The sequence below is a fragment of the Carettochelys insculpta genome, chromosome 1 (assembly GCF_033958435.1).
Source record: "Carettochelys insculpta isolate YL-2023 chromosome 1, ASM3395843v1, whole genome shotgun sequence".
In the NCBI taxonomy this organism is placed as follows: domain Eukaryota; kingdom Metazoa; phylum Chordata; order Testudines; family Carettochelyidae; genus Carettochelys; species Carettochelys insculpta.
This window is the reverse complement of record NC_134137.1, coordinates 273,615,545-273,632,864: the sequence shown is the minus strand read 5'-3', so window position 1 is coordinate 273,632,864 and position 17,320 is coordinate 273,615,545. Positions and strand designations below refer to the sequence as shown.

Below are 17,320 nucleotides of genomic sequence, written 5' to 3'. Positions count from 1 at the left end.
CATTAATGCTAAATGCTCTTTGAACTCATGTCAGGCACACATGTGCTCATGCACGGACAGTGATTGCTAGCAGAGGTGTATAATGCATACTGGTGTCATTCCCCAGAAGCTGGTTCATGATAATGATCTCATGTAATTTGTATTTTTTCAAATGGCAGTAACGTGTCTCCAAGTAATGTTACAAAAAAAAACATTATAACATTCATTTTACTCTTCTTTATCAACAGGAAGTTTACAAATTGCTAACATAAAATATTTTAGGGAGTTATTATTTGAACCAGAAAATAATAATATTCCTTATGTCTACACAAACTCTCACTACAGCATTAGCCTGTTTTATGAAGGGAGCGCACAGACAGAGAGAGGTTATTTCTGGTGATAGGGCAACCCTCTGTCAGAGCTGAGCTTAGCTCTCAGCAGCTGCTGTTTCTTAGGGCTTGTCTATATTAAGCGGAAGACCAAAACAGTCAGGGCTGATCTTCTGGAGTTCGACTTTGTACGTGTGGTAGTGAAACATGAAATCGGTTTGTCTGGGGTCAGCAGTCAACCCCTGTACTTCTTGCAATAGCAAGGATTAAGGGAAGTTGATGGGACAAATGTTCCCATCAACCTTCCTTAGTGAAGACAGTCAGGTAAGTCAATTTCCAATAGGTCGATTCTACATATGCAATTGCCGTAGCTAGAATTGCATATCAGAAATCGACTTATTCCCCTAGTGTAGACCTGGTCATGGGCAGTATACTGGATCATGAAGCCGATCATGACAGGTGCACAGTCACGATTGCAGGACTTTATTCAATGTCCTTTTTAAACAAATACAATCATAGACTCGTGGGACTGAAAGGGACCTCAAGAGGTCATCTAGTCCAGCCCCTGAACTCATAGCAGTACTAAATCTTATCTAATCCATCCCTGACAAGTATTTGTCTAACCTGCTCTTAAAAATCTCCAATAACGAATTATGAATGGCCTTGTCATTTTCTCAGTCTGCAGCAATTCCCAGAGAGAGCACAACTGTTAATCTGGCGCTCCTACCTTGGCAGTCTCGCCCATAGTAACCTTGGCAGCACTTAGCGACCCAGACGACCATAGTGCAATCCTGACGACAGCCATTGACACTCCTGCCGTAGAGTTGGTATGTGCACTTTTGTATCCCTCCCTAAGCATTGTACATTCCAGTACAGGGGGAGAAGAACACAGGTGAGTAAATGTTCTGTGGACTTACTTTTAACTCACTGTATTTTTTTTTAACGCAGAGCTGTTCAAATTGACAGTCCTGGAGACTGGAGTGATCTGACTCCTGAAAAAGGACAGCCGGTCACTATTGGTGCACGTTTCCCCCCAGTATGCTTCAGTCCTGATGTACTGAGACCAGCTCTGAGGAGAGAGGTTAGTTCCATCTGCTTGCCCATTTAATCTATGGCCCTTCTTCTGAGACAACCAACAGGCAGCAATAAAGGGGGAGGACACATCAAAAGAGAGCTGGCACCTCCTCAGTCATTTCATGCGAGCTATCAGATAGTGGTAAGTTTTGGTCACTCTTGCTTTAGACTGGATTTGAACCAATTCCCAAGAAGAGAAGGGCCATATGGGCCAGATCCTCAGCTGATGTACATTGGCCCAAATCTAATGAAACTAGTTCTGTTAGGGCAATTTACAAAAACTGAGAATCTGGATATTAATGCTTAGACTAGGAAAAATATCCAAGCCAATTTGCTGGAGCTCTTGTTGAAGAGTAGGTAGACTGAAGCAGAGTAACTCAAGAACAAAGAGGATGCCAGTCCAAACACTTTAGTTTTAAATTACTAAAATGTCTAAATGTTTCGGGTTCCTACAGGAGCAGATGCCAGACAGAAGATTAACAATGCTCTTTGACCCCACCGCTCTCCTCTAATTCCTAGGTGGGGGTCAGCAGCTCCCTGCACAGGTGCCAAGAGTGGCATGTTAGCCAATGTTCATCAGCACACAAAGTGGGACCTCAGCCTTGCCCCTCCTCCCCCATGCAGCCAGGAGCTTACTCAAAGCCATGTTGCCGGTGGACTAACAAAGACCATGCTACCAACTGCCACCTAAATGGTAAAGCTCTGCATCTTCATTTATTTATTAATGAAGCTGTTGTACGTAGGGCTATTAGTGACTTCTTAAAGTATCACCAGCACTTGGACCGTACATTGAGGTCAAATTTCAGCACTCTGCCTAGGAAAGATTGCCAACACCTGTCCTAGGTCCACTCTGCTCACTAAAACACAACCTGCCAAGTGTGCGGAAGCATCAAGTGCTTCTTTATTGTTCTTCAGTATGTGCTGGGAGGGGTCACTAAGCTTTCTGTCACAGTGCCTAACCCAGAATCCACTGAAGCCAATGGAAGCATTTGCTTGCCTTCAATAGTTTTGCATCAGATCTGTAAACCTCCACTGACTTCAGTAGGATTGGAATTTTATTGTTCCATTTAACCAAGTGATTTCATTGTTCACAGCTCTACTCTTCTTTGAAAGTGTGTGTTATTTTTACTTTATTATTGTGAGATGCACAGAAGCCCACCAATTCGACTTCTTTAAAAAAGTACCGTTACCTTCGGTTTAGTCGCTGTAGGGCATTTAGGATTATTGTAACAGCCAACACAATCCCCCTGTTGTAGGAAGGGGAAAAGATATTTTAAAATAAGAATCATAAGAAAAAGCTGTTTGAAAGAAGCACCTGAAAAGTGTCTGCTTTTCTACAGGCAGTATAATTAATGAGCTGAAAGGATATCTTTAAGATATCCAATTTCTTTACTCTTAACATAGACTATAGGAGCTTTTCAAAAGAAATAAAAGAGGGCAACAGTAAAAGGCAAATGACAACCAAACGAAAGAGAAATGAAATTTCTAGTAAAATAGTTCTAGAAGTGCACATTTGCTGTTCAGCTAACTTGGTAAAAGGGAGGCATGTACATAGGCCTCCACTGGCAAAAGTGACAATGTATTTGGGGTGTCTCCAATTTGTATGTCCAACCTGAGATGCTTTGAGAGACCTGATTCCAGGAAGGGCTGGGGACCCACTGGCTGAAAAGCAATCCTTTTTAAGGGGACTCAAGTTGAGGACTCAAGATTTCTAACAGTTTTTGGGCCTTATTCTGTTTCTCTTTAGCAACAGATCTGGCCCTCATCAACATAGTAAATGAGAACCTCATGCATATGAGAGTATCTAGAAATAGATATTTATACAAATAGCTCAAGCATCCACAGACATACCAGTTAGGATAAAAATAAGCACTAATAATCCCCCTGCTTATAGGGATCACCATCTAAGGTCAGGAAAAAATATCCCCTCTGTGTTATGACAATACACATTTAGATGTATTATAGTAGGCTTTTACTTGTTCCCGTGAAAGCATACAACATTAGCCAGTGTTGGCTGGCTTGATAGCAGATGGATGAATGCTTTGTTTCTTTAACTCTACATGAAACTCAGAAAGTGGCAGCAGCAACCTCTCATAGGTGATAACTTTATTTGACCCTCTGAACATGAGTTATTTAAAAGGGTCCAAAGGGAATTAATATTTCCACTCTATTCATGGTCATATTTGTCCATAAAGGCTTTGTCTAGACTAGGACAAGTGGCTGAAATTAGTTCAGGACTAGCCAACATATTTTAGCTAAGCCCAACCTAACGACCTTTTCCTTACCATAGACGCAGGTGGCATCTTTTAGGTACTGTACTTCACCTTTTATTTTAGTTTAGTGAGTCAAGGTCCTCCCTAGGTTTCTTGCTAAACGAATGCAAAAGAGCATTTTAAGCAGCATTCAGTGAAGGAGACAAATCCTGCTGCATTGAAATCAGTGGAAGTTTTGCCATTGATTTCAGTGGAGCAATGATTTGGCCCACAGTTCATGTCTCTGCAAGGGCCACAAAACTGAACTGAAGAAGGGACTGACCGTGAAGTCTGCAGTGATAAAACTGTCACATCGACCGCCAAGGGTGGGGTCCATTAACATGCAGTCAATTCCATAAGCGATGCCACCATCAAACTCCAGGTGCCGCTGCACTATTCTACACCTTCTGTCATTCAGAAAGAGGTCACCCTGAGAGAGAGGCAAGAAGACAAGTACACAAAATAAGGCATCTACGTCACTGGGTGCTTGTTCAGTCAATGTGCACTTTCTGTTCGGGAGTTAGTGAGGCCTGGTTTACATTATGTGGCACCGTCAACCTACTTCAGCTACGCTATTTGTATAGCTGATGTCAACATATTCACTGTGGCATCTTAGAATCATAGAATCATAGAATACTAGGACTGGAAGGGACCTTGAGAGGTCATTGAGTCCAGCCCCCTGCCCTCATGGCAGGACCAAGTACTGTCTAGACCATCCCTGATAGATATGTATCTAACCTGCTCTTAAATATCTCCAGAGATGTTTGCATCTCTTGTTTGCATTAAGGTCGGTGGGTGCTCACTTATTGACATTGGCTACTCTTTTTGTTTTGGTGGAGTAACAGCACCAATGGGAGAGTGCTCAGGGATTGATTTATCAGGTCTAAGCAGACATGATAAACTGACAGCCAATGGCTCAATCACTGCAGTGTTGATCCTGGCATAGTGAAGACATACCTAAGTATATAAATCTTCCCTTGAAGTCAGTTCTCTCTCTTCCAAAGTAAAAATTACATATAATTTCCAGATAGGATAACAGCATTTTCCACTGGGCTTAAGCATGCAAACTCCTGTCTCTGTGGGGATCCCAATTTGCTGTTTCCCCCTCAGCTAGGTGCCGTACGGAGTGGTGGTCAGATGCCAACACCCATAAGTCCCCTTCCCCGCATGCTTCCTCATAACAGTCCTGGTATCTCTTTATTCAATGTATATACATAAAAGTCCAAATGTTCAGAACCAGTTACCTGCCAAGTCAGGGCACCTGAATGCAAACAGATAATCACGCGCATATACTATGCAGTTTGAACCACAGATTTTGTGAAGGTTTGTATCTTGGCAACAATAATTTGCAGGCTCCTAGTTCTCAAATATAGCCTGTATTGTACATAGTGCACGTATGGCTGTTCTCTCAGAATGACCTTCGCTTTTTATGAGCTCTTCCTCTGCTCGGATGCGTTGCACGCTAAAGCCCAGCTCCTCAAAGGCAGCTGGGCACCTAACTCCCTCTGAACACGAGAACCTGGGTCTGAGGCAGGGTGGGGTTTCTCTTTTGACGTATGTGCCAGCCGGGTGTGTGGAGGGACTCTGGCCTTGTGATAAAGAAAATTATTATTCAATAAGCCACTTACCTGTAAGGCAAATTAGAAACCTGTGGATCTGTTTTCTAAGCCACTGTTCCTGCAGCACTGGCATACATTAATGTGGATCACCATGGTGTGTGTGTGGAGCACCACTGATTCCGGCAGTGCTGATTCCTTGGGATGTCTCTGTGTATACGGGGTGGGGTGTGGTGTGGGGGGAGGGAGGAGAGGAGGCTATGATGGTGGGGGGGCAGGTTGCACTACTGGTTCCCAATGAATCAAGGTCTATGTTATTAAAAAATACATTCCACCAGGATTCCCCATGTGCAGATATGTTGAACACTTACAATAGAGTTGTTGCTCTCCCCACATTTTACACTGAGATTAGATCCTTGAAGAGTCTTCAGTGAACTGGAGTTGGGGAGATCACAAGCTAAAATCTGGGAAAGAATCACACAGAATGGGACGGTTGGGTGCTGGAGAACACAACTTTAGCACTGCCCCTTCTAAACAGATCAGGAAATGTTTGAACGCACCTTGGCATCTCTGATGACATGGAATTTCAGATACTGCACGAGTTTGTCCTTGTTAGATTTTTTAAACAGGAAATCCTGCTGCTCCTTAGGTAGAGCTCTGAGAGCTGCATCGGTAGGCCAGAACAAGGTGACTGGTTTATGAAGAGGATCGCTGATGACACTCACCAAACCAGCATTCTGCAACACAGAGAAAAGGAGAGTGATTTTTTTCTTACTGTAAAATTACACCCACTGTAAAGAATTAACACTAAGAAAAATGTAGCTGGGAGTTACTTGGGCCAGAAGTGGGGCTGCTAAATAAATCATGGCCTTCTTAATAAATGGCTTGTATTTTGCCTTCCTGGGCACAAAGCCAAGATTTTAAAAAGCAGGTGTCTGAAATTAGGTTGTCTGTACTGAACCTGATTTTCAAAAGTGCTGAGTGCCTGAGAACTCTGACTAAAGACCAGCTCACTTATTTAAGTGCCTACCAGTGTTTGGGAGACTGTTTTTACAAATCTGGGCCCAAAGGTTTTAGCACACAAGGTGGATGAAAGAGCAGGGAGTGGATGGATCTTATGGACCCATGAGTGCTCAGACCTGCCTGCCATTCTCATGTGTGAAAAGGGAAAGAATTGATTGCAGGGGATCCTCCATAGCCTGTGGGAAGCCTGAGCCCCATTCTAGACTGTACACAGCCCCATCACTCAGGCTGTGCACCAGTTACATAATTTCATCCTGAAGGTGTGGATCTAAAAATTGTCCCAAATGGTCATTGCCTCATGGATTCGCTTACCTCTAGCAAGTTGCTGAACATGATGTAGCCTTGTTTGGCTGCAACCATTTTAAGGCTTTCCTAGAAAGAGATGAATGTTAAATGGGCTTACTTCTCATGGCTGGGAAATAAATCAGACAAGGATTTGGTAATAAGGCATTACTTTGGCATTTTTGATCTTGTAGTTCAGTTGTGATTGTGAAATCAAAGCTACCTTGAAGTCGTATTTTAGATGCTCTCTTTACAAAGCAGAAGATCTTTAATAAAATATAATCAAAGAATGATTCTAATAAATTTTAAATATAAAAAGTTAATTTAGGCAATGTAAAATCATGCTAATGGTTAAATGCAGGAGCTTTACTATGCCAATGCTTTTTCTGTAAGTACCTCCAAACAGAAATTGGTAAGAAACATTCCAGATTTCACTGGCAGAACAGTACAGGAATGAGGTACATACCCGCTCAGTGCCTGATGCCCCCTTAGGGAATTCCTGCATGTGCTGTGGAAGCAGGATTTTATCTATGATGTGTATCACACCATTTGTGCTGATAGTATCGCTGGATATAATCGTAGCCTTGGTATTCAGATACACTGAATTCTGAAAAGGTAAATAGAAAAGTGTTTTCTATAGAAACATGGAGCAGGGCAATGCTGAAATGAACACTCTTCAACATGCAAGGCCAACTCAGAGCTTGCAATACAATTGCAATCATAGGTCTCCAGTTTTACGTCCTGCAAACCTCAGCAGGTCTGCTTGTGGAGAGAGTGGAGATGGGGAAGAGTGCCTGGTGATACAAAAGGATGTGGTGCATGTGGCAGCAGCTGGAGACCCAGGTCCTTTAACTCACAGCTGGAGTGCCATGTGGCGTGCTCTGGGCAGCAATGAGGACTGGGGAGTAGGTGAGCATTGCAATCTGGGTGATATTGAGGACTGGCTGCCCCAGCCCCAGCCCTTCTGCCTGAGGCACTGCCCCTATTAAGGGCACAGAGCGCACACAACCCCTCACCTTAGCTAGGGGCCCGGCGAGGCTATTGGCCCCACTGACCCTTAGTCAAACAAAGAGTGCTATGAAAATCAATGGTGTTATCCATGTAAGCAAAGAGTATTCACATGAGCAAAGACTGTTCTCTGAGAGTGGTGAACAGAGATTAGCATTTAACCAGTAACCACCAGACAATTCTTATTTAAAATGCTATTTATTATTTTTAAAAATCTAAAAGGAATAAAGGGAGCATTCTAATTTTAAAAAAGAGAAAAGCAAACGGTCACTTCACTGTGCTAGACATTTTGCTTTAACCATCTTGTTACCTGTGAGAAGGTGACCTGGATGGGATCCCCCTGGAGTGAAGTGACATTTGTAATTGTGGTCAGGTCATTATAGAGAAGTCCAGCACAGCCCACAATATGGTACCGAAGGATCTGGGGCATCACTCCTTCGACAAGCCAGTCTTTAATCTAGGGCAGGAATGGCAGGAGTTAAAGGCCAGGACCAAATAACCTACAAGTCCAAAAGCTCTTCGCTGGCTCACTTAAAGTTAATTTCCTTTGTCTTACTTACTTTTGGTTCACTGTTAAATGCTTCTGTGCTGGGTACAAATACAGTGAAAGGACCAGGACCTGTCACATCTCTGAGAACAAGGGTCTGGAAAGTTTAAAAGGACCAAAATAAAATAAACCACTCGTTTATGCACATAATTTCATACACTGGGCAGATTGCAACTAGATCCCAGAGAGGGGCCCAGGCCCTGTACTGCAGGCAGCACAGCATCCCCTCAGCCAATCCCACCACAAGGGAATGTAACACTCTGCTGCCAAGGGGAACTTCCCCTCCCAACTCCATCAGTCTTATGGGACCTAAAGAGTTTTCTCTGCAAGGTTTGCTTCACCATACTCTCCCCCAGCTTCTTCTGCTGCTACTTAAGGGCACAAGACTCTTTTCTCCCTTCCACGTGCTGCCTTCCTTTATTACAATGAACAAATAGTGCTTGAAAGTAAAGGTAGAGAAACACATCAACTATTTTTTTGAAATTACAGACTTTATTTTTTTAAAAAAAAACTATCCTGGCAGCTGCACATCACAAATGCTATTTTTAAACAACTCCGTGGTGGGGAGATAGTGCAGTGGATTGAGCATTGGCCTGCTAAACCCAGCGTTACTAGCTCAATACTTGAGGGAGCCATTTGGGACATTTTGTTAAATAAATAAAAAAAAAAAAATCTGCCAGGGATGGTTATGGTCCCTGGTGTGAGTGCAGAGAACTGAACTTCTATGACCTCTGAAGGGCCCTTCTAGTTCTATGCAATATATATATCTACAAAGAATAGCAGCATTTCAAAATAGGTGCTGTTAAAGCAGGGAATAGCCCCTATTTCAAAATAAGCCATAGTGCATCAAATAGTTCTATTTCAGTAGAGGCTTTATGTGTGCAGGGCTACATCCACACTAACATTCCTCTTTTGAAAGAGGCATGCAAATGAAGGTAATCAAAAATGCAAACAAGGCACATATTTACATATCTGGCACCTCATTTGCATATTCTTTTGAAAGAAGAAAAGCAGCGTAGCCGCAGCTCTTTCAAAAGTAATCCCCATCTTCAAAAAACCACTTCTTCCTTTTTTTTTTCTTTCAGGAAGAAGGGTTCTTTCAAAGATGAGGTTTACTTTTGAAAGAGCTGCATCTACACTGCTTTTCTTCTTTCGAAAGAAGCTCTTAGACATAGCTGAATAGACATAGCCTTACTAAATAACTAGCACTACTACATGCAACACTCTACATTTTCTGCAAAGGTCCTGAACATAAGAGGTAATGGACCAACTCCAGTCCTGATTGCCTTGTGAGCTCAGGGGCCAGAGATGCAGTGGCAGAAAAATCGTTTAAGAATGTCCTTACCTTTAGATGGAAATAAAAAGTAGTAGTATTGGAATCCCTGAGAAGTTCCTGCAACCAAGAATAACAGCACTTTGACACTGAATTGTGTGACTTTAGAATTGTGTCTGAAGAATACCTATGAATGCAGTCCTCAGGGAAGGAACATGCCTGGTGTTAGAAAGAGAACTTTTTGGTCTAGATGATACACTAATCATCTGCACTGGTACAGCTTGTCAGCTGAACGCTCACTGTAGCTCTTATCAGGCTTTTTGTGTGTGTTATTCTGCTAGTTAATCAGAAAGCAGTTGTGAGAATCGAAGAATGGCAGCATGGTCTACGTGCTGCCCTCTAGGTGTCAGGTGTCTTTCATCATATTACAGTTCCCATCTTTTTATGGAGACCCAGAGAGACAAACACAGGCCTCTAATGTCAATATTGAAGATTACAACTTGGCAAGGACCATGCATGTTGCTGCTGCTGCTGCACAAAGTACAGTCAGCTCTTTCATATCTGGCAGCCCTGGGACACATTCTGGATAACAGAGAGGTATACCTACCAATCCATACCTACCAATTCAGAACACTAAAGTAAAACAAGATCAGATATTAAGAAACAAACAAAAACGTATGCAGAGTACTTTATTTACCAACAACAGTAGTATTGTGTACTGTACACTTATATTGTACTTACTGTATTTATTTTCACTAAACTGTACTTATGGAAAATGTAACTAAATTTACTTATGGTTAAAATGCTGGTTATTTGAGAATTCTGGATGATAGACTGCCAGATATGAAAGAGTTTACTGTACATGCTTTATTGAAAGCTATATACAGAAACCCAGTTTTACAAAAGTGACTAGCGATTTTGGAGGCTCATTTAAGACACTTCAAAGGGGTCTGATTTTCAGAAGTGGGGTCAGAACACTTTGTGAAAATCAGGTACCTTTAAGGGTCTGAAACATAGTGATCTTTTTTTTTTTTTTTGAAAATGTTGTTCACAGGTAACTTTTATGGGACTAGGGAGATACATTTCTATGTGTTATTGCAGTAACCCCATGGAGAGTTCTGCATGCAGTTCTGGGGTTTATGCAAAACCCAAAAGACAAGCAGAACAGCAAGCAGGTTTAGGAAGTAGGACTTATGAAGTTAAGGGCTGAAGAGTTTATAGGACATTAACTTTGAGATCCTTCGGCTGTATAAGGAGACCTTTTCTTCCCTTTCAGGTCTGGACATCCTATCATCTGCGAGAAGGGAAAGAGCCAGCTGTGCACTCTCCAAGGTGCAGGCTCTGCCATTCTGCCCAGGCTTCATATGGACTGTATGAAGGAGCAGAGGGCTCCTGAAACTTCTTTGCCTTTCCACTGTTCATCCATCAAAGGCCAAGTGGAATCTGTCTCTTTCAGAAGCACCTGAAGTGCCTGTTCACTTCAGTTGAAATAGTGAGAGCTCTCACAATTCCATTCTTGGTGTCTCAGGTTGGACACCCAAAGACTGAGCAGCCAAAATTACTGGGCACTCTGGAAAACTTTGTTCTATCTGGTTTATTCTGAACTTCATCAGCAAAAAAGAGAATAGAACTCACAAATTCCTCACCCCAGTCTCACGCCCAGGGCACTATTCCTTCACAAGCTGCCTGATGTGCAGCACCTGATTACACTTTAAAAGGGGCCTCTTCTCCTTCAGCTAAATAGATCATTTTACTTCAGCATTTGCAGTATTTCCTATAGCAACTGCAAGACACGTGTAGGAAATACTGGAGTAGCTGTGCCTAAAACTGGCACATTATAACAGTGGCCACTCTTTTACATAACTCCTTGAAAAATATTCCGTAACAGTGAACAAACATAATGTTTTACCTGGTAGATGTTGCCTCGGCATATAAATCCATCCCCAATGTAATCTGGTTTGCAGGTGCAGGTCCTTTCTGTCAGCTCAGTGTCATTACAGATTGCAAACTCACTGCAGCCACCATTATTCTTATAAGATAAGTAACAGCAGACAAAATTGAACTAGTTGGTGCATTTAAGTTTCAGTTCATTTGATCAAACTTGCAAAGCAGGGAAATATTCACTTTCTTATTTATAGTAAAAATATTCATGATTAATGTAAAGGTAGTTATTGACATTTAAAGCAAAGCATACTGCCCATTTCTTTAACACACGCTCCCTAACTCCTCATTTCAGAGTGATGAAACAGGCTGTTGTAGACTGTTACCCAAAAGATTTCTATGCAGCCTCATCGGTGACTCCTGGGTCATGATTCTGAGCTGCGCTTCTTAGGAGGTGCATCCCGAAAGGGAAGGGAACCTCAAGTGGCTTTGGGAGTTTAGGAACTGGGTTGCAGAGCCTGTTTACTCCTTAAGTGTCTGGTGGCCCATAACAGCTGGAACACTGAACTGCTAACACATCCCTACTCTCCTTTGTTCCATCTCCGGCTGGGAGGGAATAGGCATGGGTCTGTTAATCTGGCTTTCCGTCTCCTGGGAGCTACCTTTTTCACAGGAATTCCCCAGTCCAAAATTAGCACCCAAGAGATAATCAGTTCTTCAGCTTGCAAACCGGTTTACTTGTAGGCAAGGGGAAAAGTCTGTTCATGACAAACCAGCGAATACTGCCATATGAGAAATGTAGCTCATTTTCTTTTCACATGCTCAGTTCTGTAGCTTAGATGGTAGTCACCTGGAAGCTCACTTCACTGTTGTCTGAGCTCCCATTCTGAGTGGTGCTTGGGGGGTCCTTCTTCCACTACCATCAGGGCTGGGCCCTAGCATAGGAGAGGTTCTATTCTATGGGATGAGGTTGGGTTTGGTGTGCCGTTTATTTCAGTAGCACTAGCTAGATTGTTGGACAGGGAATTGTGTGTGCTCAGAGCTCTCTGTGTTGCTTTGCCATAGGATGCTTGGCTATTGTACACTCAAATTCGCATGCTGCACAACACTGACAAAAGGCAACCTTCTGCAAAACGATTCTTTTAATAGCATTGCGGCCAGTGAAGTGGAAGAGAGGCTGTCAGAATGAAGCTGACACAAAAACGTGTGCAGCAGTGCGTACCTCTGAAGAACACCCCCTCTCATGACTTTAAATTTACATCTCCTCACTCTCCTAGCAGGGCCCCCTTTGAAGTCTTAAAATATAATCCAGTGACAGACTGTTTCCAGGTCAGGGGATGAGAGTTACTGATCATCATTCTCTGGAGGCAAAAGATCAGTGAGTACAGACCAGTGAAAGGCATCAGCCATCCTTAGCTACGATCACAGGGAGGCAACTTTTGGATGTTGAGGGCTTTTCATCTGACACCAATGAGCAAGTGCTTGCATGTGTCACCGGGCTCGATCCTGCACCCCAAACTTCAGCTAAAAGGGAGTTTTGCTTGAGTCAGAAATATGGGATTGAGGTGGATGAGTAAAATTCAGCCTTGTGCTGAGGGCCAGCACCAGTGCTAGGAGACATATGGGAACCAAATGGGGCCTAGAGCTTGTGCCAAATCTCTGCACACAATGAATAGTTCCAAAGAGAGAGACAGTTTGGTTCTCCAATGCATCTGAATGCAGAATGGCAGTTCCCTGGTTCCACACACACAGGGACAGAGGAAGCTTACACTCGTGGGCAATCAAGCATAGCAGAGCTCTGCTGTCTCTTACTACTCCCACGCTACATTTTCACTAGAGAGATTTGTCAACAAAATCTGTGGAGTGGTCACATTCCCAAGGTGTTCTGTTGACAGGAAATCAGCAGAATGTGGCACTTCTGTTGATGGTGTTCTGCTGCTCCCCCATGTGCCAGAACACCTCTAGTAACAGATTCTGTTGACAGACAGGTGGTGTGGACATTCTGAGGGGCGCTCTGTTGACAGACAGGGCTTCCAGGACACTGGGCAGCCCCACCTGCTGTGCTTCTGGTTGGCCATTCTGTCAAGCGAGCAGCCAGACTGCCTGGCTGCTCTCTGTTGACAGAGTGGGTTGCTCTTTCAAGCTGCTTGGCCGTGTGGCCATGATCTGTTGACAGAAGTTTTATGAGAAGATATCTTCCTACAGTAACTTCTGTTAACACATCGCTCTAGTGTAGACATAGCCCCGGAGCACTCTCAACGCGCCCTCTTCTGTCACATGTGCTGAAGAATGCTCCAGAGTTAACATCAGTGAAGAGTTTCACTGCATAAGGGGAATTCTTCACCTGCCATTTAGTTACTTGAAGGTCACTTTTTGCCATTTTCAGACCCCTTAGCAGACTGTAGAATCTGGCCCATAGCACATCATCCTAGCAGCAGGTGAGATGACAAGAAGAGAGTTGTGAGATTTGATTCTTTTAATCTTGGAATTATCAGGGAAACTGGCATCAGAGACTTTTCACACATTATCATTGGAACCTAGTTATTTTATTTGGTCTCTCTATAGAAATTGCATTCACTTTTTCTAAAATTGTAGGGGCTGGTAATTTATAGAATGGATTTTTAAATTGTAACTAATTCCAGCAACACTGAAAAAGCAGTATAGAAATAATGAAAATTCTCTTTGCATTTTACCACAAAGAACCAGTATTTCTCCTAGGATTAAATTTAAGATTTTTTTTTTAAAAATCTTATGCACAGAGTAAAAACTCGATTGCTCAATAGTAACAGAGAGGAAGCCGTGCTAGTCTATATTTGGGCCTCAGTTCAATAAATCACCTAAGCAGATGCTTAAAGTTTACCACACGCTTGAGTGCTATCAGGAATACTTTAAGCATGGGCTTGCATGCTTTTCTGAACTGGGGCCCAGCTGGACTGCTCTACAGATATTTCGTGCATGCACACAAAACTTAACCAAAAAGATTACTGTTGTTATATATAAAACAATGCAACAATGAGAATATACTTTCCTGTAGGATGATACTAACCGATGAACACAGATTGATGTATGTGCATGTTTTACCATCTCCAGAATATCCTTTCAAACAATTACACACTGCCTACCAGGAGAAGAAAAGTTCCATATTAACACAGAAATAGATTAAATTTTGCTGTAATACCTTTTGATTTTATTTACTTCCTATTGGCTATACTGATCTTCATGGTAAAATACGGGGAGAAAAGAACTCAGAATCCCATTTTATCTTAATATCCATTTTGTACAAATAGACCCTCTCTTTGGGGGCAGACCCTCAACTGATGAGTGGGTGTTACAGCTTTGTTATCCTTTCTCACTTCTCCTCTGCAGATGAGGGTCTGAAATAGCCTTTCTTTTTCTCAACACTGACAGTGTAGTTCATTTCAGAGATCAGAAGAGAACACAGCTTCTTTCCCCCTCCCACTATCTGTGTTATTTAAATCATTAAACAAGTTGGCCATGTTTTCAGAATAAAGAACCAGGGCACATTTGGGGTCATGAAATAATCCTCTGAACTTGAACAAAGGTGCCCTGATGTCACTACTGCCACTTTTTACTCAGCGGTGTCACATGCATGTTTTCTATGTAGCTACACTCTGGCTGTGCTTTTTGCTACCTACAAACACCACACAACTGGGAGGTTAGCATGATTAAAGGAAATCCCTTATTCTGCCTTTAAAGACCAGACTCCATTCATGACCTTTCACTGGATCAGTCTGTGTTGGGAGAAAGAGGCAAACTTTTGGTCTATGTAGATCTGCTTCAGGTTGTCTTCAGGACTCAAGGAAGAGTTCTGGTAGCTTGAAAGCTTGTCTCTTTCACCAACAGGAGTTGGTCCAAGGAAAGATGTTACCTCCCCCACCTTGTCCCTCTAACATCCTGCTACCAACACAGCTACAACAACAATGCACACTGAATGCATGTCTGTAGGGTGCGAGAAGAGTTTGTAACGGTCTCATGAGAGCAGATCGACCCCTCTGTGAATCCTCAGGAGAATCTAAACAGACCAGTCTGTGCAAGGTGAAAGCTGCAAACTGCCATGGGAACAGCTGCAGAATAAGCCACGCTTGCCAAGATTTCAAGGCTATGCTGGCAGTAGGCCACAAGAGATAGTGATAAGAAATGCATAGGCAATTTTAGGCAATCTTATGTTAATGAGCTCAGCTTTATCAGCTAGTGTTAGGAGGCCTATTACAGAGCCTCTCCCCGAGCAAAGCTCCGGCGCGTCGGGTTTCCCCCCATGGGTGACTGCGGCGTCTCCGGGGCTCCCGTCGCGGGTGTCACGCGCTTTCAATAAACCAAATATAGCACTCTCCTTCTGGGTGCAGCCTCGTCTCTGGGGAACCCGAGCCTGGTTGGCTACAATGTCATTTTAGAATGTAGAGCCATTGCACTACATGATGCCGATGGTGTCATTACTCTGCAGTCATTCTTTCTGGGGGATTGGTATGTCAGGAAGCAAGACTACCAATCTGTTGCAGTGTAAGGACAGGTTATTTAGTGTGCCCACATTCTAAAAAACACTGATAAATCACCAGACGCTTTGAGGAAGGACAAGCAATTCAGGCATACGGTTAGCTCTCTGATGTTGAATAGTGACAGAGATAGCCTTTTTAGTTTGTATTCTATCAAAACAAAAAAGCAGTCATGTAGCACTTTAAAGCAGGGAGTACTCAGGACCTTATTCACTCAGACACATCATCTGAGCCCCAACCTGGATTATTCTATTTACTTCCCAAAATCCACAAACCTGGAAACCCTAGATGCCCTATCATTTTGGGTATTGGCACCTTTACTAGTGGACTATCCAGTTATGTAGACTCCCTCCTCAAACCCTACATCACAAACACTCGCAGCTATCTCCGAGATACCACTGACTTCCTGAGGAAATTACAAAACATCGGAAAACTTCCTGACCACACCATCCTTGCCACCATGGATGTAGAGGCTTTCTACACTAATACTCCATATGAAGATAGACTACAAGTGATCAGGAATATCATTCCTGATGTTACCACAGCCAATCTGGTGCCTGACCTCTGTAACTTTGTTCTCACCCACAATTATTTCCGATTTGGGGACAATTTATACCTCCAGATTAGTGGTACTGCTATGGGCACCCGCATGGCCCCGCAATATGCTAATATATTTATGGCTGACCTGGAACAATGATTCCTCAGCTCTCGTCCCCTATGGCCCCTCCTCTACTTAAGATACATTGATGACATCTTTATGATTCGGACCCATGGTAAAGAGACTCTAGAAGAATTCCACAGAGACTTTAACAATCTGCATCCCACCATCAATTTATGCCTTGACCACTCCACATGACAGATACATTTCCTGGACACTACAGAACAAATCAATGATGGTGTGATCAGTACCACACTCTACCAGAAACCCACTGACCTCTATACTTACCTACACGCTTCTACCTTCCATCCTGCACACATGACATGATCCATAGTTTACAGTCAAGCCCTTAGGTACAATTGCATCTGCTCTGATCCTACTGTCAGAGACCAAAAACTACAAGATCTCTACCAAACATTAATAAACCTGAATTAGCCACGAGGAGCAGTAAAAAAAAAAAAAAAAAAGAATACCCAGAAACCAGCTACTCCAAGAAAGACCCAAAAAAGCCAATAACAGAACACCACTGGTCATTACCTACAATCCCCAAGTCAAACCACTGTAACTCATCATTAAAGACCTACAACCTACCCTAAATAAGGATGCCACACTCCAGAAGGCCCTAGGTGATGTTCTTTTCTATAGGCAACCTCCCAACCGTATGAGGATTCTCACTAGCAACTACAGGCTATACCACAATAATACTAATCCTGGAACTTTTCCTTGCAACAAGCCCCATTGCCAACTTTGTCCACATATCTATTCTGGAGATAACATCACTGGTCCTAACCATGTTCATCACAGAATCATGGGCACATTCTCCTGTTCCTCAACTAACAACATAATATGCCATCATATGCCAACAAAGTGCGCACACCACGTATATAGAACAGACTGCAAACACTCTTTGACAAAGAATGAATGGACACAAAACAGACAACAAAAAA

General features: G+C 42.8%; 1 protein-coding gene and 1 long non-coding RNA gene across 2 annotated transcripts in view; one reads left to right on the top strand and one right to left on the bottom strand.

Moving 5' to 3' along the window:
• STAB2 (stabilin 2) overlaps positions 1-17,320 on the bottom strand; it is a 165,980-nt gene that overhangs the window by 30,158 nt on the left and 118,502 nt on the right. Inside the window, exons 44-55 of the mRNA XM_075007690.1 lie at positions 14,251-14,322; positions 11,233-11,352; positions 9,396-9,443; positions 8,064-8,147; positions 7,814-7,960; positions 6,962-7,102; positions 6,526-6,585; positions 5,751-5,927; positions 5,562-5,654; positions 3,918-4,064; positions 2,573-2,629; positions 1,036-1,159 (exon numbers count right to left, since the gene is read on the bottom strand). Coding sequence (XP_074863791.1) covers positions 1,036-1,159; positions 2,573-2,629; positions 3,918-4,064; positions 5,562-5,654; positions 5,751-5,927; positions 6,526-6,585; positions 6,962-7,102; positions 7,814-7,960; positions 8,064-8,147; positions 9,396-9,443; positions 11,233-11,352; positions 14,251-14,322 — 1,270 coding nt within the window. The remainder of the gene's footprint in view (positions 1-1,035; positions 1,160-2,572; positions 2,630-3,917; positions 4,065-5,561; positions 5,655-5,750; positions 5,928-6,525; positions 6,586-6,961; positions 7,103-7,813; positions 7,961-8,063; positions 8,148-9,395; positions 9,444-11,232; positions 11,353-14,250; positions 14,323-17,320) is intronic.
• The window catches only part of LOC142020094 (uncharacterized), a 70,981-nt gene continuing 54,782 nt past the window's right edge, over positions 1,122-17,320 (top strand). The window contains exons 1-2 of the long non-coding RNA XR_012647271.1: positions 1,122-1,135; positions 1,257-1,389. This is a non-coding gene — a long non-coding RNA (uncharacterized LOC142020094). The remainder of the gene's footprint in view (positions 1,136-1,256; positions 1,390-17,320) is intronic.